The 21,062-nt window shown below is 47.2% G+C and overlaps 1 protein-coding gene across 1 annotated transcript in view; it reads left to right on the top strand.

Moving 5' to 3' along the window:
* The window catches only part of LOC140411508 (dynein axonemal heavy chain 8-like), a 2,059,122-nt gene that overhangs the window by 905,024 nt on the left and 1,133,036 nt on the right, over nucleotides 1-21,062 (top strand). The window contains exons 28-30 of the mRNA XM_072500594.1: nucleotides 5,159-5,394; nucleotides 14,537-14,641; nucleotides 18,783-18,896. Of these exons, the coding sequence (XP_072356695.1) occupies nucleotides 5,159-5,394; nucleotides 14,537-14,641; nucleotides 18,783-18,896 (455 nt within the window). The remainder of the gene's footprint in view (nucleotides 1-5,158; nucleotides 5,395-14,536; nucleotides 14,642-18,782; nucleotides 18,897-21,062) is intronic.

Raw genomic sequence — 21,062 nt, 5'->3', positions numbered from 1 at the left:
AACTTGCCTCGTACATCTACTCTAAACCTTGCCCCTCAAACCTTAAACCTATGCCCCTAGTAATTGACCCCTCTACCCTGGGGAAAAGCCTCTGACTATCCACTCTGTCTATGCCCTTCATAATTTTGTAGACCTCTGTCAGGTCGCCCATCAACCTCCGTCGTTCCAGTGAGAACAAGCCGGGTTTATTCAACCGCTCCTCATAGCTAATGCCCTCCATACCAGGCAACATTCTGGTAAATCTCTTCTGCACCCTCTCTAAAGCCTCCACATCCTTCTGGTAGTGTGGCGACCAGAATTGAACACTATACTCCAAGTGTGGCCTAACTAAGGTTCTATACAGCTGCAACATGACTTGCCAATTCTTATACTCAATGCCCCGACCAATGAAGGCAAGCATGCCGTATGCCTTCTTGACTACCTTCTCCACCTGTGTTGCCCCTTTCAGTGACCTGTGGACCTGTACACCTAGATCTCTCTGACTTTCAATACTCTTGAGGGTTCTACAATTCACTGTATATTCCCTACCTGCATTAGACCTTCCAAAATGCATTACCTCACATTTGTCCGGATTAAACTCCATCTGCCATCTCTCCGCCCAAGTCTCCAAACAATTTAAATCCTGCTGTATCCTCTGACAGTCCTCATCGCAATACGCAATTCCACCAACCTTTGTGTCGTCTGCAAACTTACTAATCAGACCGGTTACATTTTCCTCCAAATCATTTATATATACTATGAACAGGAAAGGTCCCAGCACTGATCCCTGCGGAACACCACTAGTCACAGCCCTCCAATCAGAAAAGCACCCTTCCATTGCTACTCTCTGCCTTCTATAACCTAGCCAGTTCTGTATCCATCTTGCCAGCTCACCCCTCATCCCGTGTGATTTCACCTTTTGTACCAGTCTGCCATGAGGGACCTTGTCAAAGGCCTTACTGAAGTCCATATAGACAACATCCACTGCCCTACCTGCATCAATCATCTTTGTGACCTCTTCGAAAAACTCTCTCAAGTTAGTGAGACACGACTTCCCCTTCATAAAACCATGCTGCCTCTCACAAATATGTCCATTTGCTTCCAAATGGGAGTAGATCCTGTCTCGAAGAATTCTCTCCAGTAATTTCCCTACCACTGACATAAGGCCTGAAGTTCCCTTGATTATCCTTGCTACCCTTCTTAAACAGAGGAACAACATTGGCTATTCTCCAGTCCTCCGGGACATCACCTGAAGACAGTGAGGATCCAAAGATTTCTGTCAAGGCCTCAGCAATTTCCTCTCTAGCTTCCTTCAGTATTCTGGGGTAGATCCCATCAGGCCTTGGGGACTTATCTACCTTAACATTTTTCAAGACGCCCAACACCTCGTCTTTTTGTATCTCAATGTGACCCAGGCTATCTATGCACCCTTCTCCAGACTCAACATCTACCAATTCCTTCTCTTTGGTGAATACTGATGCAAAGTATTCATTTAGTACCTCACCGATTTCCTCTGGCTCCACACATAGATTACCTTGCCTATCCTTCAGTGGGCCAACCCTTTCCCTGGCTACCCTCTTGCTTTTTATGTACGTGTAAAAAGCCTTGGGATTTTCCTTAACCCTATTTGCCGATGACTTTTCGTGACCCCTTCTAGCCCTCCTGACTCCTTGCTTAAGTTCCTTCCTACTTTCCTTATATTCCACACAGGCTTTGTCTGTTCCCAGCCTTTTAGCCCTGACAAATGCCTCCTTTTTCTTTTTGACGAGGCCTACAATATCTCTCATTATCCAAGGTTCCCGAAAATTGCCATATTTATCCTTCTTCCTCACAGGAACATGCCGGTCCTGAATTCCTTTCAACTGACACTTGAAAGCCTCCCACATGTCAGATGTTGATTTACCCTCAAACATCCGCCCCCAATCTAGGTTCTTCAGTTCCCGCCTAATATTGTTATAATTAGCCTTCCCCCAATTTAGCACATTCACCCTAGGTCCACTCTTATCCTTGTCCACCAGCACTTTAAAACTTACTGAATTGTGGTCACTGTTCCCGAAATGCTCCCCTACTGAAACTTCTACCACCTGGCCGGGCTCATTCCCCAATACCAGGTCCAGTACCGTCCCTTCCCTAGTTGGACTGTCTACATATTGTTTCAAGAAGCCCTCCTGGATGCTCCTTACAAACTCTGCCCCGTCTAAGCCCCTGGCACTAAGTGAGTCCCAGTCAATATTGGGGAAGTTGAAGTCTCCCATCACCACAACCCTGTTGTTTTTACTCTTTTCCAAAATCTCTCCACCTATCTGCTCCTCTATCTCCCGCTGGCTGTTGGGAGGCCTGTAGTAAACCACCAACATGTGACTGCACCCTTCTTATTCCTGATCTCTACCCATATAGCCTCACTGCCCTCTGAGGTGTCCTCCCATAGTACAGCAGTGATATCCTCCCTAACCAGTAGCGCAACTCCGCCACCCCTTTTACATCCCCCTCTATCCCACCTGAAACATCTAAATCCTGGAACGTTTAGCTGCCAATCCCGCCCTTCCCTCAACCAGGTCTCTGTAATGGCAACAACATCATCGTTCCAAGTACTAATCCAAGCTCTAAGTTAATCTGCCTTACCCGTAATACTTCTTGCATTAAAACATATGCACTTCAGGCCACCAGACCCGCTGCCCGCTGTGTTCAGCAAGTTCTCCCTGTCTGCTCTGCCTCAGAGCCATATTGGCCCTATTCCCTAGTTCTCCCTCAATGCTTTCACCTTCTGACCTATTGCTCCCGTGCCCACCCCCCTGCCAGACTAGTTTAAACCCTCCCGTGTGACACTAGCAAACCTTGCGGCCAGGATATTTATGCCTCTCCAGTTTACATGCAACCCATCCTTCTTATATAGGTCACACCTGCCCCGGAAGAGCTCCCAGTGGTCCAGAAAACGGAAACCCTCCCTCCTACACCAGCTGTTTAGCCACGTGTTTAGTTGCTCTATCTTCCTATTTCTAGCCTCACTGGAACGTGGCACAGGGAATAATCTTGAGATTACAACCCTAGAGGTCCTGTCTTTTAACTTTCTACCTAGCTCCCTGAACTCCTGCTGCAGGATCTCATGCCCCTTCCTGCCTATGTCGTTAGTATCAATATGTACAACGACCTCTGCCTGTTTGGCCTCCCCGTTCAGGATGCCCTCTACCTGTTCGGAGACATCCTGGACACTAGCACCAGGGAGGCAACATACCATCCTGGAGTCTCTTTCACGTCCACAGAAGCGCCTATCTGTGCCCCTGACTATAGAGCCCCCTATGACTATTGCTCTTCTGCGCTTTGACCCTCCCTTCTGAACATCAGAGCCAGTCGTGGTGCCTCTGCTCGGCTGCTGCTGTTTTCCCCTGATAGGCTATCCCCCCCAACAGTATCCAAAGGGGTATACCTGTTCGAGAGGGGTACAACCACAGGGGATTCCTGCACTGACTGCCTGCCCTTTCTGGTGGTCACCCATTTATCTGCCTGCACCTTGGGTGTGACCACATTTATATAATTGCTATCTATGACGCTTTCCGCAACCTGCATGCTCCTAAGTGCATCCAATTGGTGCTCCAACCAAACCATGCGGTCTGTGAGGAGCTCCAGTTGGATGCACTTTCTGCAGATGAAGCCATCCGGGATGCTGGAAGCCTCCCGGACCTGCCCCACCTCACAGTCAGAGCACTGCACCCCTCTAACTGACATTGCGTCAATTAATTAGTAAATTAAAGTTAGAAGTTAAAAAAACAATTTTTAAAGTTACTGTTAACTATCTGTTTCCTAGCACTAGATTTCTACTATAAATGTGAAAGCTAAATATAGTACTCTCCGATCTCTGGCTGGGATACCCCTCTAAATTATAATTCAGTAATTATGTTTAATTAGTTTACCAATGCTTAATTTTTTTAATTTAGTGTAGATTCCCAACCAGCCACTCAGTTTACAGCTTTTCTGTGATGTCACTTCAGATCCCCCCCCCCCCCCACCCCGCCCACACACACAGTTTGAAAAGGTAATAAAAGTAAAAATGAGTAAAAATCACTTACTTACCTTCTGAGGGTCTCAGATGCTCTCTGGTTCTCTCCCTGCAGATTAAAAGTTGCAGGCCAGAAGAAAGAGAGCGAACAAAACAGTAGGGAAAAAGCACCTTCTCCCACTCTGCACCAAATTATCTCACTGCACCAAATTACCAAGTTTCAAATTCCCATTCTGGATGTGTCTCACTCACTCAGGCTGTGTCTCTTTGACCTGCGCAACCTTCCTCAGGGAATGAAGAGATGGGTTCCAGAAACATATATATAGACAAAGTCAATGATGCAAGACGATACTTTGAATGCGAGTCTTTGCAGGTAATTAAGTCTTTACAGGTCCAGACGGAGCAACTGGAGAGAGGGATAATCACAGGTTAAAGAGATCTCAAGCCAGGACGGTTGGTAGGATTTTGCAAGCCCAGGCCAGATGGTGGGGGGTGATTGTAATGCAATATAAATCCAAGGCCCCAGTTGAGGCCGTACTCAAGTGTGCGGAACCTGGCTTTAAGTTTCTGCTCGGCGATTTTGCATTGTCGCGCTTCCTGAGGCTGCCTTGGAGAACATTTACCTGATGATAAGAGGTTGAATACCCTTGACTGCTGAAGTGTTCCCCGACTGGAAGGGAACATTCCTGCCTGGCGATTGTTGCGCGATGTCCGTTCATCCGTTGTTGCAGGACAGTTGGCCTTCCCTTTAGCCCTTCTTAGGGCTAAAGGGATCAAGGGATATGGGGCGAAGACAGGATCAGGGTATTGAACTTGATGATGAGCCATGATCAAAATGAATGGCGGAGCAGGCTCGAAGGGTTGAATGACCTCCTCCTGCTTCTATTTTCTATATATCTTTCGGTGTAACTATGTCACATTTCCTTCACTGTTAGTTGGTCAAAATCTTGGAACTGCCCCCCAAACAGCACTGTGGGTATATCTACATCTTAGGGGCTGCAAGGATTAAAGAAGACAGCTCACCCCCACCTTCTCAGGACTTGCCAAATCAAACACAAGGCTAGTTCCAAAGCCTGTATTCTTCCATAGCGAAGATAATTGTGTGACCACTTTATCCTTTGTTTAAGAAACCAACCAATGAGAATTGTACTGACTTTAATGTTGATCAATTTCCTTTGTTCTTAGAATCCATAAGAATGGCTCTTTTGGTGGAGGCCAAAGCTTGGAAAATAGTACTCTGTCGGTTTCTGAATGAACAGTACAAGGGTAAAATGCAAGTGATAGCATCATTTATCGTTGAAGAAATGAAGAATATGGGTCGTCCTATTCAAGATTTGGATGATGTTAGATTTGCCATGGAATCTTTATCACAAATCCGAAATAATGAGATACAGATGGATATGACTTTGGCACCCATTGAGGTATGTGACCTTATGTTTCAGGGTATGTCTTCTACATTTATTCCTGCCATATTCAGCTTCCAGGCTTTTAAAATCCAAATCTGACCTCACCTAAATAAAAGCAATGAATTAACTTCCAGCTTGGTGATATCTTTCACTATGTGCAATGGGCTGAATTGAGATCTTTCAATAAACACTAAGTGGGTATTTATAAAAGGTGCAAGGGATTGCCCAGGGAATTATATTCTGATCAGTCTGGTTTATTGAGAAAATTATTGAAATTGTTTCTGAGAGACAGGGGCTGCATGCTCTGCCACTCGCTGCCAATAGCTGCTTCCCCGATTTGGCGGAAAATAGAGCATGGACCCAAAAACAGGATCGGCGCCCGATTTACCAACTAGAAGGCCAGGTCACTGGCAGCTCGCCCATCCTCCTCTTCCCCACTGCCGTAACACCCCACACAAAACCCACCTTACACTGAGCTTCTCACCCCTTCCCTCTCCATTAGTCCATCCATCCCTTCCCTCTCCTTTAGTCCTTCCATCCATTCCCTCTCTCTGTGCCTGTGACATATTCCTTTGTCATTGGCCTGTCCAATGCTCCCAATGCTCCCAGCCATGATGCTTTGTGAATGAGCTCGGGAGCGTCGTGGCAGCTTTCAGTACTGTTGCATCAGGCTCAGTGTTGGGGTCTTTGCTGTTTATCATATATATAAATAATATGTGGGAGGCTTAATTGGGAAGTTTTGCAGGTGATTCTATCATTGATAGTGAAGAAGATAGTTGTTGTCGCCATAACATATCAATGTTTTGGACAGGAGGAAAAGTGACAATTGGAATTCAATCTGGAGATGTGTGAAGTAATGCATTTGGGAAAGAAAAACAAAGCAAAGGACGCTCAGTTGGGTTCTGACAGGGCCATTCAGCTCCTGGTCTCATTACAGCCCTGGATAAAACTTGGAGAAAAGAGCTGAACTCCAGCGGTGAGATGAGAGTGACTGCCCTTTAATAATAATCTTTACTGTCACAAATAGGCTTACACTAACACTGCAATGAAGTTACTGTGAGAAGACTCGAGTGATCACAGTCTGGCGCCTTTTCGGGTACACAGAGGGACAATTCAGAATGTCCAATTCACCTAACAGCACTTCTTTTGGGACTTGTGGGAGGAAACTGGAGCACCCGGAGGAAACCCACGTCGACACAGGGAGAGCATGCAGATTCTGCACAGTGACCAAGCCGGGAATCGAACCTGGGACCCTGGCGCTGTGAAGCCATAGTACTAACCACTATGCTCCATGCTGCCCTTGAGGGGAGATGGTGGCAAAGGGGTAATATCACTGGACTAATAATCAAGAAGCCCAGCCTATGTTATGGGGTCTTGTGTTCAAAAGCCACCACGGCAGTTGGTGGCATTTGAATTCAATTCATAAAACCTAGAATTGAAAACTGGGATTAGTAATGGTGACCAAGAAATTGTTGTTGATTGTTGTAAAAACCCACCTGGTTCGCGAATGTTCTTGAGAGAAGGAAATCTGCCAGTCTGGCATACATGTGTCACCAGACCCATCGCAATGTGATTGACTCTTAATTGCCCTCTGGATTTGGATTTGGATTTGTTTATTATCACGGGTACCGAGGTACAACGAAAAGTATTTTTCTGCGTGCAACTCAAACAGATCATTTAGTACATGAAAAGAAAATGCATAATTGGGCAACACACGGTCCACAATGTAAATACATAGACACCGGCATCGGATGAAGCATACAGGGTGTAGTATTAATAAGGTCAGTCCATAAGAGGGTTGTTTAGGAGTCTGGTAACAGTGGGGAAGAAGCTGTTTTTGAATCTGTTTGCGCGTGTTCTCAGACTTTTGTATCTCCTGCCTGATGGAAGAAGTTAGAAGAGTGAGTATGCCGGTGGATTGGACAATCTGCATTCTCCCTCTGTGTACCGGAACAGGCACCTTACTGTGGCGACTCGGAGATTTTCACAGTAACTTCATTTCAGTGTTAATGGAAGCCTACTTGTGACACTTGTGCCAAATTCACTGCACCAGTTAGTTCTACTGCAGAACGGAGAAGTCAGTGCAGGAATGCAATAGTTATAGAGGATTCAATTGTAAGAGGAATTGATAGGCATTTCTGTGGCCGCAAATGAGACGGCAGGATGTGATGCTGCCTCCCTTGTGCTCAGGTCATTGTTTCAAAGAGCGCATGGAGGAACTGCAACAGTTGTTTATACCTGTTTGGCATAAAAGTAAAATGGGAAATGTGACCAATCCATGGCTTACAAGGGAAATTAGGGATAGTACTCGATCCAAGGACGTTGCATACAAATTGGCCAAGAAAAACAACAGGTTTGAGGATTGGGAGCTGTTTAGAATTCAGCAAAGAAGGACAAAGAAGGACCAAGGGATTGATTTAGAAGGGGAATATAGAGTACAAAAGTAAGCTTGCAGGGAACATAAAAACTGACTATAAAGGTTTTGAGAGATACGTGACGAGAAAAAGATTGGTGAAGACAAATGAAGGTCCCTTACAGTCAGAACATAAGAACATAAGAACTAGGAACAGGAGGAGGCCATCTGGCCCCTCGAGCCTGCTCCGCCATTTAATGAGATCATGGCTGATCTTTGTGGACTCAGCTCCACTCTCCGGCCCATACACCATAACCTTGAATCCCTTTATTCTTTAGAAAGGCATCTATCTTTTTCTTAAAAGCGTTTAAAGAAGGAGCCTCAACTGCTTCACTGGGCAAGGAATTCCAGAGATTCACAACCCTTTGGGTGAAGAGGTTCCTCCTACACTCCGTCCTTAATCTACCTTCCCTTATTTTGAGGCTATGCCCCCTAGTTCTGTTTTCCCCGACCAGTGGAAACAAGCTGCCCGCATCTATCCTATCTATTCCCTTCATAATCTTATATGTCTCAATAAGATCCCCCCGCATCCTTCTAAACTCCAATGAGTACAGTCCCAGTCTACTCAACCTCTCGTCATAATCTAATCCTCTCAACTCTGGGATCAACCTAGTGAATCTCCTCTGCACTCCCTCCAGTGCCAATGGGTGTCATTCTCTGACCCCCCGCCGGGTCGGAGAATGGCCATTGGCCGCCGTGAATCCCGCCCCCCGCCCCCGCCGAAGTCTCCGGTACCGGAGATTGGGCGGGGCGGGAATCGGGCCGCGCCGGTTGGCGGGACCCCCCGTTCAATTCTCCGGCCCGGATGGGCCGAAGTCCCGCCCAGAAATTGCCTGTCCCGCCGGCGTAAATCAAACCTGGTATTTACCGGCGGGACCAGGCGGCGTGGGCGGGCTCCGGGGTCCTAGGGGGGCGCACGGGGCGATCTGACCCCGGGGGGTGCCCCCACGGTGGCCTGGCCCGCAATCGGGGCGCACCGATCCGTGGGCGGGCCTGTGCCGTGGGGGAACTCTTTCCCTTCCGCCTCCGCTACGGCCTCCACCATGGCGGAGGCGGAAGAGACTCTCCCCACTGCACATGCGCGGGAAACTGACAGCAGCCGCTGACGCTCCCGCGCATGCGCTGGGAAACTGACAGCGGCCGCTGACGCTCCCGCGCATGCGCCGGGAAACTGTCAGCGGCCGCTGACGCTCCCGCGCATGCGCCGCATTTCCGCGCCAGCTGACGGGGCAACAAACGCCATTTCCGCCAGCTGGCGGGGCGGAAATCCCTCCGGCGTCGGCCTAGCCCCTCAATATTGGGGCTAGGCCGCCAAAGATGCGGAGCATTCCAGTCGGCGGACATCGCGCCGTTGGGGGAGAAATTCGCCCTATATGTCCTTTCTCAGGTAAGGAGATCAAAACTGAACACAATACTCCAGATGCGGCCTCACCAACACCTTATACAATTGCAGCATAACCTCACTAGTCTTGAACTCCGTCCCTCTAGCAATAAAAGACAAAACTCGATTAGCCTTCTTAATCACCTGTTGCACCTGCACACCAACTTTTTGTGACTCGTGCACCAGCACACCCAGGTCCCTCTGACAGCAACATGTTTTAACATCTTACCGTTTAAATAATAATCCATTCTGCTGTTATTCCTCCCAAAATGGATAGCCTCACACTTGACAACATTGAATTCCACCTGCCCTAGCCCATTCACCTAACCTATCCAAATCCTTCTGCAGACTTCTGGTATCCTCTGCACTTTTTGCTTTACCACTCATCTTAGTGTCGTCTGCAAACTTTGACACATTGCACTTGGTCTCCAACTCTAAATCGTCTATGTAAATTGTGAACAACTGCGGGCCCAACACTGATCCTTGAGGGACCCCACTAGTTACAGGTTGCCAACCAGAGAAACACCCATTTATCCCCACTCTCTGCTTTCTGTTAGTTAACCAATCCTCTACCCATGCTACCACTTTACCCTCAATGCCATGCATCTTTAGTTTATGCAGCAACCTTTTGTGTGGCACCTTGTCAAAAACTTTCTGGAAATCCAGATATACCACATCCATTGGCTCCCCGTTATCTACTGCAGTGGTAACGTCCTCAAAAAATTCTACTAAATTAATCAGACACGACCTACCCTTTGTGAACCTATGCTGCGTCTGCCCAATGGTACAATTTCCCTCCAGGTGCCCCGCTATTTCCTCCTTAATGATAGATTCCAGCATTTTCCCGACAACCGAAGTTAAGCTTACCGGCCTATAATTACCCGCCTTCTGCCGACTTCCTTTTTTAAACAGTGGTGTCACGTTTGCTACTTTCCAATCCTCTGGGACCACCCCAGAGTCTAGTGAATTTTGATAAATTATCACTAGTGCGTTTACAATTTCCCTCGCCATCTCTTTTAACATTCTGGGATGCATCCCATCAGGGCCAGGAGACTTGTCTACCTTTAACCCCATTAGCTTGCCCAATACTGCCTCTTAGTGATTAAAATCATCTCAAGGTCCTCACCTATCATATCCTTATTTCCATCAGTCACTGGCATGTTATTTGTGTCCTCCACTGTGAAGACTGACCCAAAAAACCTGTTCAGCTCCTCAGCCATTTCCCCGTCTCCTATGATTAAATCTCCCTTCTCATCTTCCAAAAGATCAATATTTACCTTAGCCACTCTTTTTTGTCTTATATATTTGTAGAAGCTTTTACTATCTGCTTTTATGTTCTGAGCCAGTTTACTTTCATAGTCTACCTTACTCTTCTTTATGGCTTTTTTAGTAGCTTTCTGTTGTCCCCTAAAGACGTCCCAGTCCTCTAGTCTCCTACTAATTTTTGCCACTTTGTATGTTTTTTCCTTCAATTTGATACTCTCCCTCACCTCCTTAGATATCCACGGTCGATTTTTCCCCTTTCTACCGTCTTTCTTTTTTGTCGGTATGAACCTTTTCTGAACACTGTGAACGATCGCTTGGAAGGTTCACCACTGTTCCTCAACTGCTTCACCATGAAGTCTTGGCTCCCAGTCTACCTTAGCTAGTTCTTCTCTCATCCCATTGTAATCGCCTTTGTTTAAGCACAAAACACCAGTGTTTGATTTTACCTTGTCATCCTCCAACTATATTTTAAATTCCACCATATTGTGGTCGCTCCTTCCAAGAGGATCCCGAACTATGAGATCATTAATCAATCCTGCCTCATTACACAGGACCAGATCTAGGACCGCTTGTTCCCTTGTAGGTTCCATTACATACTGTTCCAGGAAATTATCCCGGGCACATTCTATAAACTCCTCCTCGAGGCTGCCTTTACCAACCTGGTTAAACCAATCGATATGCAGATTAAAATCTCCCATGATAACTGCTGTACCATTTCTACATGCATCCGTTATTTCTTTGCTTATTGCCTGCCCTACCATCCTGTTACTATTTGGTGGCCTATAGACTACTCCTATCAGTGACCTTTTCACCTTACTATTCCTGATTTCCACCCAAATTGATTCAACCTTGTCCTCCATAGCACCAATATCATCCCTTACTATTGCCCAGATGCCATCCTTAAACAACAAAGCTACACCACCGCCCTTACCATCCATTCTATCCTTTCGTATAGTCTGATACCCTTGAATATTTAACTCCCAGTCGTGACCATCTTTTAACCATGTTTCAGTAATGGCCACTAAATCATAGTCATTCACGATGATTTGCGCCATCAACTCATTTACCTTATTTTGTATACTACGAGCATTCAGGTAAAGTACACTTATGCTGTTTTATATGTCTTTGTTATGAATCCTAACACCTTGATCAGTAACTTTTTGCAATTTATTTTTCCTCTTACCCTTTCTCCTAATTTTCCTTGTCTTTGAACCCATATCTCTACATAATAACCTGTAACGTAACCTGCTGCCTTGATCTCCATTAACCGTTATACTGTCCAGAGCTTTACACTTCCCTTCACCCCAACTTGCTAGTTTAAAGTCCTTGTGACCAACCTATTTATCCTATTCGCTAGAACACCGATCCCAGAATGGTTCAGGTGAAGACCGTCCCAACGGTACAGGTCCCTCCTGCCCCAGTACTGATGCCAATGCCCCATGAAATGGAATCCCTCTTTCCCGCACCACTCCTTTAGCCACGTGTTAACTTCTCTAATTTTCTGAACCCTATGCCAATTGGCACGTGGCTCGGGTAGTAATCCAGAGATTATAACCCTGGAGGACCTGCTCTTTAATTTAGTCCCTAGTATTTGATAATCCCCAAACAGGTCCTCTTTCCTAGTCTTACCTATGTTGTTAGTCCCAACGTGGACCACAACAATTGGATCCTCCCCCTCCCTCTCCAAAATCCTTTCAAGCCGATCAGAGATGTCCCTCATCCTGGCACCGGGCAGGCAACATACCATGCGGGACTCTCGATCTGGCTTACAAAGGATGCCATCAATTCCCCGAATTATAGAATCCCCTACAACTACCACTTGTCTTTTTGCTCCCCCCTCTTGAATGGCTTCCTGTACCACGGTGCAGTGGTCAGTCAACGCATCCTCCCTACAGCCCTCTTCCTCATCCACACAGGGAGCAAGTACCTCATATCTGTTGGACAAGGTCAAGGGCTGAGGCTCCTCAACTCCTAAACTCAGGATCCGCCTACCTGCCTCCCTTGCAGTCACACCATTCTGTCCCTGACCACTGTCCGAATTAACAGAACTTATTCTACCGGGTGTGACTGCCTCCTGAAACAAAGCGTCCAGGTAATGTTCCCCCTCCCTGATGTGCTGCAGTGTGTGCAGCTCGGTCTCCAGCTCATCAATTCTGAGCCGAAATTCCTCGAGCAGCCAACACTTGCTGCAGATGTGGTCACTGACGGTCTCAATGGGATCCACCAGTTCCATCATCATACAGCAACAGCACATCACCTGGCCAGCCATATTCAAGTAGTTAATTAATTTAAATATTTAAAAAAAAAATTTTTTAAAAATAGAACCTCAAGGATAAACCCGAACACCAACAAAAACACAGCCCTCTCTCGCCACTCACCCGAACTCAGTCACTCACCTAAACTCAGATGCACTCTGTTCCAATCAGTACTCCATGTCTAAAGGTACTCCTGCCACACCTTTTGTGCACTCACCTCTCCCAGCACTGTCCCGGCTCTCTCCTCCTGCGCTTTCTAAATCTCCCAGCTCTCTCCTCCGGCGCTGTTTTCGCTGTCCCAGCTCTCTCTGCTCCCGCGCTGTTTTCGCTGTCCCGGCTCTCTCCTCCCGTGCTTTTTAAATCTCCCGGCTCTCTCCTCCGGCGCTGTTTTTGCTGTCCCGGCTCTCTCTGCTCCCGCGCTGTTTTCGCTGTCCCGGCTCTCTCCTCCCGCACTTTTTAAATCTCCCGGCTCTCTCCTCCGGTGCTGTTTTCGCTGTCCTGGCTCTCTCTGCTCCCGCGCTGTTTTCGCTGTCCCGGCTCTCTCCTCCCGCGCTTTTTAAATCTCCCGGCTCTCTCCTCCGGCGCTGTTTTCGCTGTCCCGGCTCTCTCTGCTCCCACGCTGTTTTCGCTGTCCCGGCTCTCTCCTCCCGCGCTTTTTAAATCTCCCGGCTCTCTCCTCCGGTGCTGTTTTCGCTGTCCCGGCTCTCTCTGCTCCCGCGCTGTTTTTGCTGTCCCGGCTCTCTCCTCCCGCGCTTTTTAAATCTCCCGGCTCTCTCCTCCGGCGCTGTTTTCGCTGTCCCAGCTCTCTCTGCTCCCACGCTGTTTTCGCTGTCCCGGCTCTCTCCTCCCGTGCTTTTTAAATCTCCTGGCTCTCTCCTCCGGCGCTGTTTTCGCTGTCCCGGCTCTCTCTGCTCCCGCGCTGTTTTCGCTGTCCCGGCTCTCTCCTCCCGCGCTTTTTAAATCTCCCGGCTCTCTCCTCCAGCGCTATTTTCGCTGTCCCGGCTCTCTCTGCTCCCGCGCTGTTTTCGCTGCAGGGGAACTATAAATGGCTGAGCAACTAAATACATAATTTAGAACATAGAACATACAGTGCAGAAGGAGGCCACTCAGCCCATCGAGTCTGCACCGACCCACTTAAGTCCTCACTTCCACCCTATTCCCGGAACCCAATAACCCCTCCTAACCTTTTTGGACCCCAAGGGCAATTTAGTGTGGCCAATCCACCTAACCTGCACATCTTTGGACTATGGGAGGAAACCGGAGCACCCGGAGGAAGCCCACGCAGACACGGGGAGAACGTGCAGATTCCGCACAGACAGTGTCCCAGCAGGGAATCGAACCTGGGACCCTGGCCCTGTGAAGCCACAGTGCTAGCCACTTGTGCTACCGTGCTGCTTCTTCTATCTTCATAAATGAGGGCACAAATAAGATACATGACATGTTGGGGAATTTAGGGTGTAGTCTGAAGGAGGAAGTGAAGGTGATCAATATCAGTAGAGAAATGATGTTTGGGAAATTGATGGGATTGAAGGCTGATAAATCCCCAGGGTCTGATAATCTTCATCCCAGAGTACTGAAGGAGGTGTTTCTAGAAATAGTGGATACTTTGGTGGTCATCTTCCAGGACTCTATATACTGTGGAAATGTTCCAGCAATATAATCCTCTCCAAAAAGATATCACACCCTGCAATCTAGTGTAGTTGATGGATGACCTATCATTACATATTTCATAAATTATGCCGTTAGTGATTTTGTTTAATTAGTATTGATTTATGTCATCACATTTATTACTCTTCCCATTATTGGATTTTATCTGTTGTTGCTTTTATGGTTTCTATGTAGGAAGCATATAGCATACTGACTAAATATGAAGTGGAGATTTCAAAGGAAGAAACAGAAGAAGTTGATACACTTCGGTACTTTTTCAACAAATTACAAGTTAAAGCTGTAAGTATTCTTCAAATAATGCACAAGTCAGAAAGAGTCAATACTGACTCTATCGGAAAATCACTGGGGAAGTAGTACTGAGCAAATTGATGGAGCTGCAGGCTGACAAATCTTTGGGTTTCACCCGAAGGACTTAAAAGAGGTGACCAATGAGGTACTAGATGTTGATGTTAAGTTTCCAAAATTTACTCGATTCGGGAAAGGTTCCGTCAGACTGCAAAGTAGCAAATATAAACCCTCGAATCAAAAGAGAGGGAGGCAGGAAACAGGAAGCTATGGGTGGGATTTTACAGCTGTTTCAACTGGTGGGATATTCTGGTCCCACCAACGGCAATCTCCCTTTGTGCATTCCCAAATGATGGAGGATGCAAGCAACAAGAAACCCCATTCACAGCGGCGGGACGAGAAGATCCCACCGTCAACCAATGGTGGGCCTTCTCTGCAGAACATGCCACGAGGGTGCGATGCGGGGGGGGGGGGGGGGGGGGGGGGAGAGGTAAAATCTAACTTGGTGTCTGTCATGGGGAATCTATTAGCATTGATCATTAAGGAGCTTAAAGCTGAGCACTTTGAAAGACACAAGGTAATAGGAAGAGTCAGCATGGTTTAATGAAAGGGAAATCTTGTTTTGCCAATTTATTGAAGTTTTTTGAAAAGGTAACATGCGCTGTAGAAATGCAGAGCCTGTAGACGTACTGTGCTTGGATTTCCGGAAGTCATTTGATACAGCGCCACGTTAAAATGAAAACTCCCTGTGGAGTGGGGGTAACATATGGATTGGATTGGATTTGTTTATTGTCACGTGTACCAGGTACAGTGAAAAGTATTTTTCTGCGAGCAACTCAACAGATCATTAAGTACATGAAATGAAAAGGAAATAAAAGAAAAAAATACATAATAGGGCAACACAAGGTACACAATGTAACTACATAACACCGGCATCGGGTGAAGCATACAGGGTGTAGTGTTAATGAGGTCAGTCCATAAGAGGGTGATTTAGGCGTCTGATAATAGTGGGGGAGAAGCTGTTTTTGAGTCTGTTCGTGCGTGTTCTCAGACTTCTGTATCTCCTGCCTGATGGAAGAAGTTGGAAGAGTGAGTAAGTCGGGTGGGAGGGGTCTATGATTATGCTGCCCGCTTTCCCCAGGCAGCGGGAGGTGTAGGTGGAGTCAATGGATGAGAGGCAGGTTCGTGTGATGGGCTGGGCGGTGTTCACGACTCTCTGAAGTTTCTTGCGGTCCTGGGCCGAGCAGTTGCCATACCAGGCTGTGATGCAGCCTGATAGGATGCTTTCTATGGTGCATCTGTAAAAGTTGGTAAGAGTTAATGTGGACATGCCGAATTTCCTTAGTTTCATGAAGAAGTATGTTGTGCTTTCTTGGTGGCAGCGTCGACGTGGGTGGCCCAGGACAGTTTTTGGAGCTGTGTACCGCTAGGAATTTGAAACTGCTAACCATCTCCACCTCGGCCCCGTTGATGCAGACAGGGGTGTGAAATTTACAACAACTCCAGCATCACATTGTCAATGCTGTTAGATGGTGGTACGATAACATACCCAACCATGATCTTTACCTTCTTGATATTGATGGTCAAGCCAAACTCTTTACAGACATGAAAGAATCTGTCCATTTGCTGCTGACGGTGTTCTTCGGTATAGAATGCTGGCATGACATTATCAGAATACAGCAACTATCTGATGAAAAGTTGGATCATGTTTGTCCTGCACCATGAATGTGCAAGGCTACGGGGTGAAGGCAAGCGAGTGGCTCTCATAAATTGTTCCTATGGAGAACTGGCATGGCCACAACAGGTCGAATGGCCTCCTTCTGTCCTGAAACAATGCAGTTTTCCTTCAATTCTGGTATAATTCTGTGAAAGAAAGTATAACTTGATGAGTAAAATTCTGATAGTGGAAGAGTAGCTTTTAAGAAGTGACTAATAGCAGAAGGATGGGTTGTACGGCAGAGATTAGCAGGACAGTGGGTAATGAGTGTTATATTCTAGAAAGTCTGGTGGTGAAGATTAGAAGTAAAGCCAATTTTCAGATACTTTTAAGGATTTAATTGCAGAAATATATATTTCTCAATTCCTTTTTATACCTCCATTACCAATTAAGTAGCCCATTTAAAAGGAGAACTACTGACCCACTGTGTTCCTTTCTGTACCTCTTTTGAACAACCTGTAACCCAATTTGGAGCCTGTTGCTAATTTTGCAGATGATACAAAGATCTGTAGAGGGACAGGTAGTATTGAGAAAGCAAGGGGGCTGCAGAAGAATTTGGACAAGCTAGGAGAGTGGGCAGTGGCAAATGAAATACAATGTGGAAAAGTGTGAAGTTATGCACTTTGGAAGGAGGAATTTAGGCATAGACGATTTTCTAAATGGGGAAATGCTTAGGAAATCAGAAGTACAAAGGCTCTTGGGAGTACTTGTTCACAATTCTCTTAAGGTTAATGTGCAGGTTCAGTCAGCAGTTAAGATGGCATATGCAATGTTAGCATTCATGTCAAGAGGGCTAGAATGCAAGACCAGGGTCGTATTTCTGAGGCTGTATAAGGCTCTGGTCAGACCCCATTTGGAGTATTGTGAACAGTTTTGGGCCCCGTATCTAAGGAAGGATGTGTTGGCCTTGGAAAGGGTCCAGAGGAGGCTCACAAGAATGATCCCTGGAATGAAGAACTTGTCGTATGAGGAACGGTTGAGGACTCTGGTTCTGTACTGGTTGGAGTTTAGAAGGATGAGGGGGATCTTATTGAAACTTACAGGATACTGCAAGGCCTGGATAGAGTGGACGTGGAGAGGATATTTCCACTTGTAGGAAAAACTAGAACCAGAGGACATCATCTTAGGCTAAAGGGACGATCCTTTAAAACAGAGATGAGGAGGAATTTCTTCAGCCAGAGGGTGGTGAATCTGTGGAACTCTTTGCCGCAGAAGGTTGTGGAGGCCAAATAACTGAGTGTCTTTAAGACAGAGATAGATAGGTTCTTGATTAATAAGGGGATCAGGGGTTATGGGGAGTAGGCAGGAGAATGGGGATGAGAAAATGTCAGCCATGATTGAATGGTGGAGCAGACTTGATGGGCCGCGTGGCCTAATTCGGCTCCTACGTCTTATGGTCTTATGGTCTAGCTGATCATCGACTTCAGGAAGCATAGCACAACACACACTTCTGTCTGCACCAATGGCTCCGAAGTGGAGATGGTCAATAGCTTTAAGTTCCTGGAGTCACCATCACCAACAGTCTGTCCTGGTCCACTCATGTTGATGCAACAGTCAAGAAAGCCCAACAACGTTGCACTACCTACGGAAGCTAAAGAAATTTGGCATGTCTGCATCGACTCTCACAAACTTCTACAGATGTACACTGGAGCGCATCCTATCCGGCTGCATCACAACCTAGTATGGTAACTGCTTGGTCCAAGATCGCAAGAAACTGCAGTGTGGTGAACGCAGCCCAGTGCATCACACAGGCTTCCCACCCCCACATTGATTCTGTATACACCTCCCGCTGCCTCAGGAAAGCAGACAGCATTTTCAGAGACTCCTCACACCCAGGCATTGCCTTCTTCCAGACCCTTCCATCAGGCAGAAGATACAGAATTCTGAAGACACGCACATCCAGACATAGGAACAGCTTCTTCCCCACAGCTACAAGACTCCTCAACGACTCCCCCTCGGATTGATCTGTTTCCAGTAATAACACTATTCACGACTATGCTGCTCTTGCTCTTGTATTTGTTCCGCACTGTAACCAATCACTGTCTGTCGATGTACCATTTGTCAATGTTCTCTATTAATTATTCTCTTTGTCTATTATGTACGTACTGTGTAAGTTCCCTTGGCCGCAGAAAAATAGTTTTTACTGTACTTCGGTACATGTGACAATAAAACATATCAAATCATTGCACATTATTATCTTGGTACCTCTCGTTTGTTTTTGTAGATTTGAAGATGTATGTAACACTGATAAATGCTTTCATTTTTTATTGTAAACAATGTTACCCTATTTCCCTGTCTTTTGCACTGACTTGTTTATTTTTGAATGGTCAAATCAAAAGTTGAGTTCACAAGAAGACTTGAAAGACCTGGCAATATGGTGTTTGTTTCATTTTGTGATGAAATTGAATTTTTTAACAGAGAAATGTGCAGGATGAATTGGTGCTAGTCCAACCCAAATTTAAGGCTAACCTGCTGGAGTCAGTGGACGTTTTCCAGAAGGAAGTGCTCAAATATGGTCGACAATATGAAAAAGTAAGTGTTGGTAATATTAAATCAGTTGAATGTACAGACTGTAAAATATTTTTTTCATTCTTTCATGGGATGTGGGCATCACTAACAAAGCTTGCATTTATCTCCCACCATAACCATCCTTGAGAAGGAGGTGATGAGCCATATTGTTGAACCACTGCAGTCCATGGTGTGAAGAAAATATTATTATTGTTCCTATTTTCAGATTTATTGTGTTATTCTGTGGACAGGCTTGTGGCTGTGTGTGCGTGTGTGATTATTTACTTCAACTTAAGGCAATTTGACTGCAAGGGTCAAGGGCATCAAAGGATCTAGGTTTGAAATACATGGGGCGTGATTCGTCCCATTCTCCCGTTCTACTTGCCCGTTTCCCCGGGGTTGTAGTTGGTCGTCCTGCTGGAGGCTATACCCCTGCTGAGCAGGAACTGACGCAGCTCATCGCTCATGAATGAGGATCCCTTGTCACTGTGGATGTAAGCGGGGAAACCGAACAGAGCGAAGATGGTGCTGAGGGCTTTGATGACGGTGGCAGACGTCATGTCGGGGCATGGGATGGCGAAGGGGAATCTGGAGTACTCATCGACCACACTGAGAATGTACGTGTTACGGTCGGTGGAGGGGAGAGGCCCTTTGAAATCCACGCTGAGATGTTCAAAGGGGCGGGACGCCTTCACCAGACGTGCACGGTCCGGCCGGTAGAAGTGCGGCTTGCACTCCGCACAGACCTGGCAGTCCCTGGTGACTGTCCTTACTTCCTCGACGGAGTAGGGCAGATTGCGAGCTTTGACCAGATGGTACAATCGATTGACCCCCGGGTGACAAAGGCTGTCGTGTAGGGTTCGGAGTTGGTCTACTTGTGCGCTGGCACATGTACGTCGGGAGAGGGCGTCTGGGGGCCCGTTGAGTTTACAGGGGCGATACAAAATTTCGTAATTATAGGTGGAGAGCTCGATTCTCCACTGCAAGATTTTATCATTTTTGATCTTGCTCCGCTGTGTATTATTGAACATGAAGGCTACCGACCGTTGGCCAGTGAGGAGAGTGAATCTCTTACAGGCCAGGTAATGCCTCCAATGCCCCACAGCTTCAACGATAGCTTGGGCCTCCTTTTCGACGGATGAGTGTCGAATTTCAGAGGCATGAAGGGTGTGGGAAAAAAATACCACGGGTCTGCCTGCCTGGTTTAGAGTGACGGCAAGGGCGACGTCTGAAGCGTGGCTTTCTACTTGAAAAGGCAGTGACTCATCCACTGCGCGCATCCCGGCCTTGGCGATGTCTGCTCTGATGCAGGCGAAAGCATGTTGTGCCTCGGCCGCGAGTGGGAATTGGGTGGACTGAATGAGTAGGCGGGCCTTGTCCGCATAGTTTGGGACCCACTGGGCGTAGTGGGAAAAGAACCCCAGGCAGCGTTTGAGGGCCTTGGGGCAGTGGGGGAGGGGAAGCTCCATGAGGGGGCCCATGCAATCGGGGTCGGGCCTGAGAAGTCTGCCTCGAAGGCCATGTATGGACGGTCCGACTTCCGGATGGGGAGCTGGTGGTTGGCGGATTTCAGGTCAATTGTTGAGAAGCCCCGGTACTGCGCAATCTGATTGACCATATCAGATATGCGTGGGAGGGGTACGCGTCGAGCCGCATGTACCAATTGATGGTCTGGCTGTAGTCCACGACCATCCTCTGTTTCTCCCCAGTTTTAACCACTACCACTTGGGCGCTCCAGGGGATGTTGCTGGCCTCGATAATACCCTCCTTAAGCAGCCGCTGGACTTCGGAACTGATGAAGGTCTTGTCCTGGGTGCTGTACCGTCTGATCCTGGTGGCAACGGGCTTGTAATCCGCAGTTAGATTGGCAAAAAAGGAGGGGGGATCGACCTTGAGGGTTGCGAGGCTGCAAACGGTAAGGGGGGGTAAGGGCCCGCTGAATTTGAGGATGAGGCTCTGGAGATTGCACTGGAAGTCCAGGCCCAACAGGAGTGCAGCGCAGAGATTAGGAAGGACATAGAAGCGGGAGTTATTAAATTCTATGCCCTGGACAGAAGCCTCAGACCGGGACGGAGTGGGATCCGGAGGCTAGGGAGATACTTTGATTGGCACGATGGACCGCGAGGGAGCAGCGCCTTGCCATATCTGGGTGTACGAAGCTTTCGGTGCTCCCGGAGTCCAGCAGGCACG

The sequence above is a fragment of the Scyliorhinus torazame genome, chromosome 4 (genome assembly GCF_047496885.1).
Source record: "Scyliorhinus torazame isolate Kashiwa2021f chromosome 4, sScyTor2.1, whole genome shotgun sequence".
Taxonomy (NCBI): Eukaryota; Metazoa; Chordata; class Chondrichthyes; order Carcharhiniformes; family Scyliorhinidae; genus Scyliorhinus; species Scyliorhinus torazame.
The sequence above is the reverse complement of the archived record's forward strand: the minus strand, read 5'-3'. Positions and strand labels throughout refer to the sequence as shown.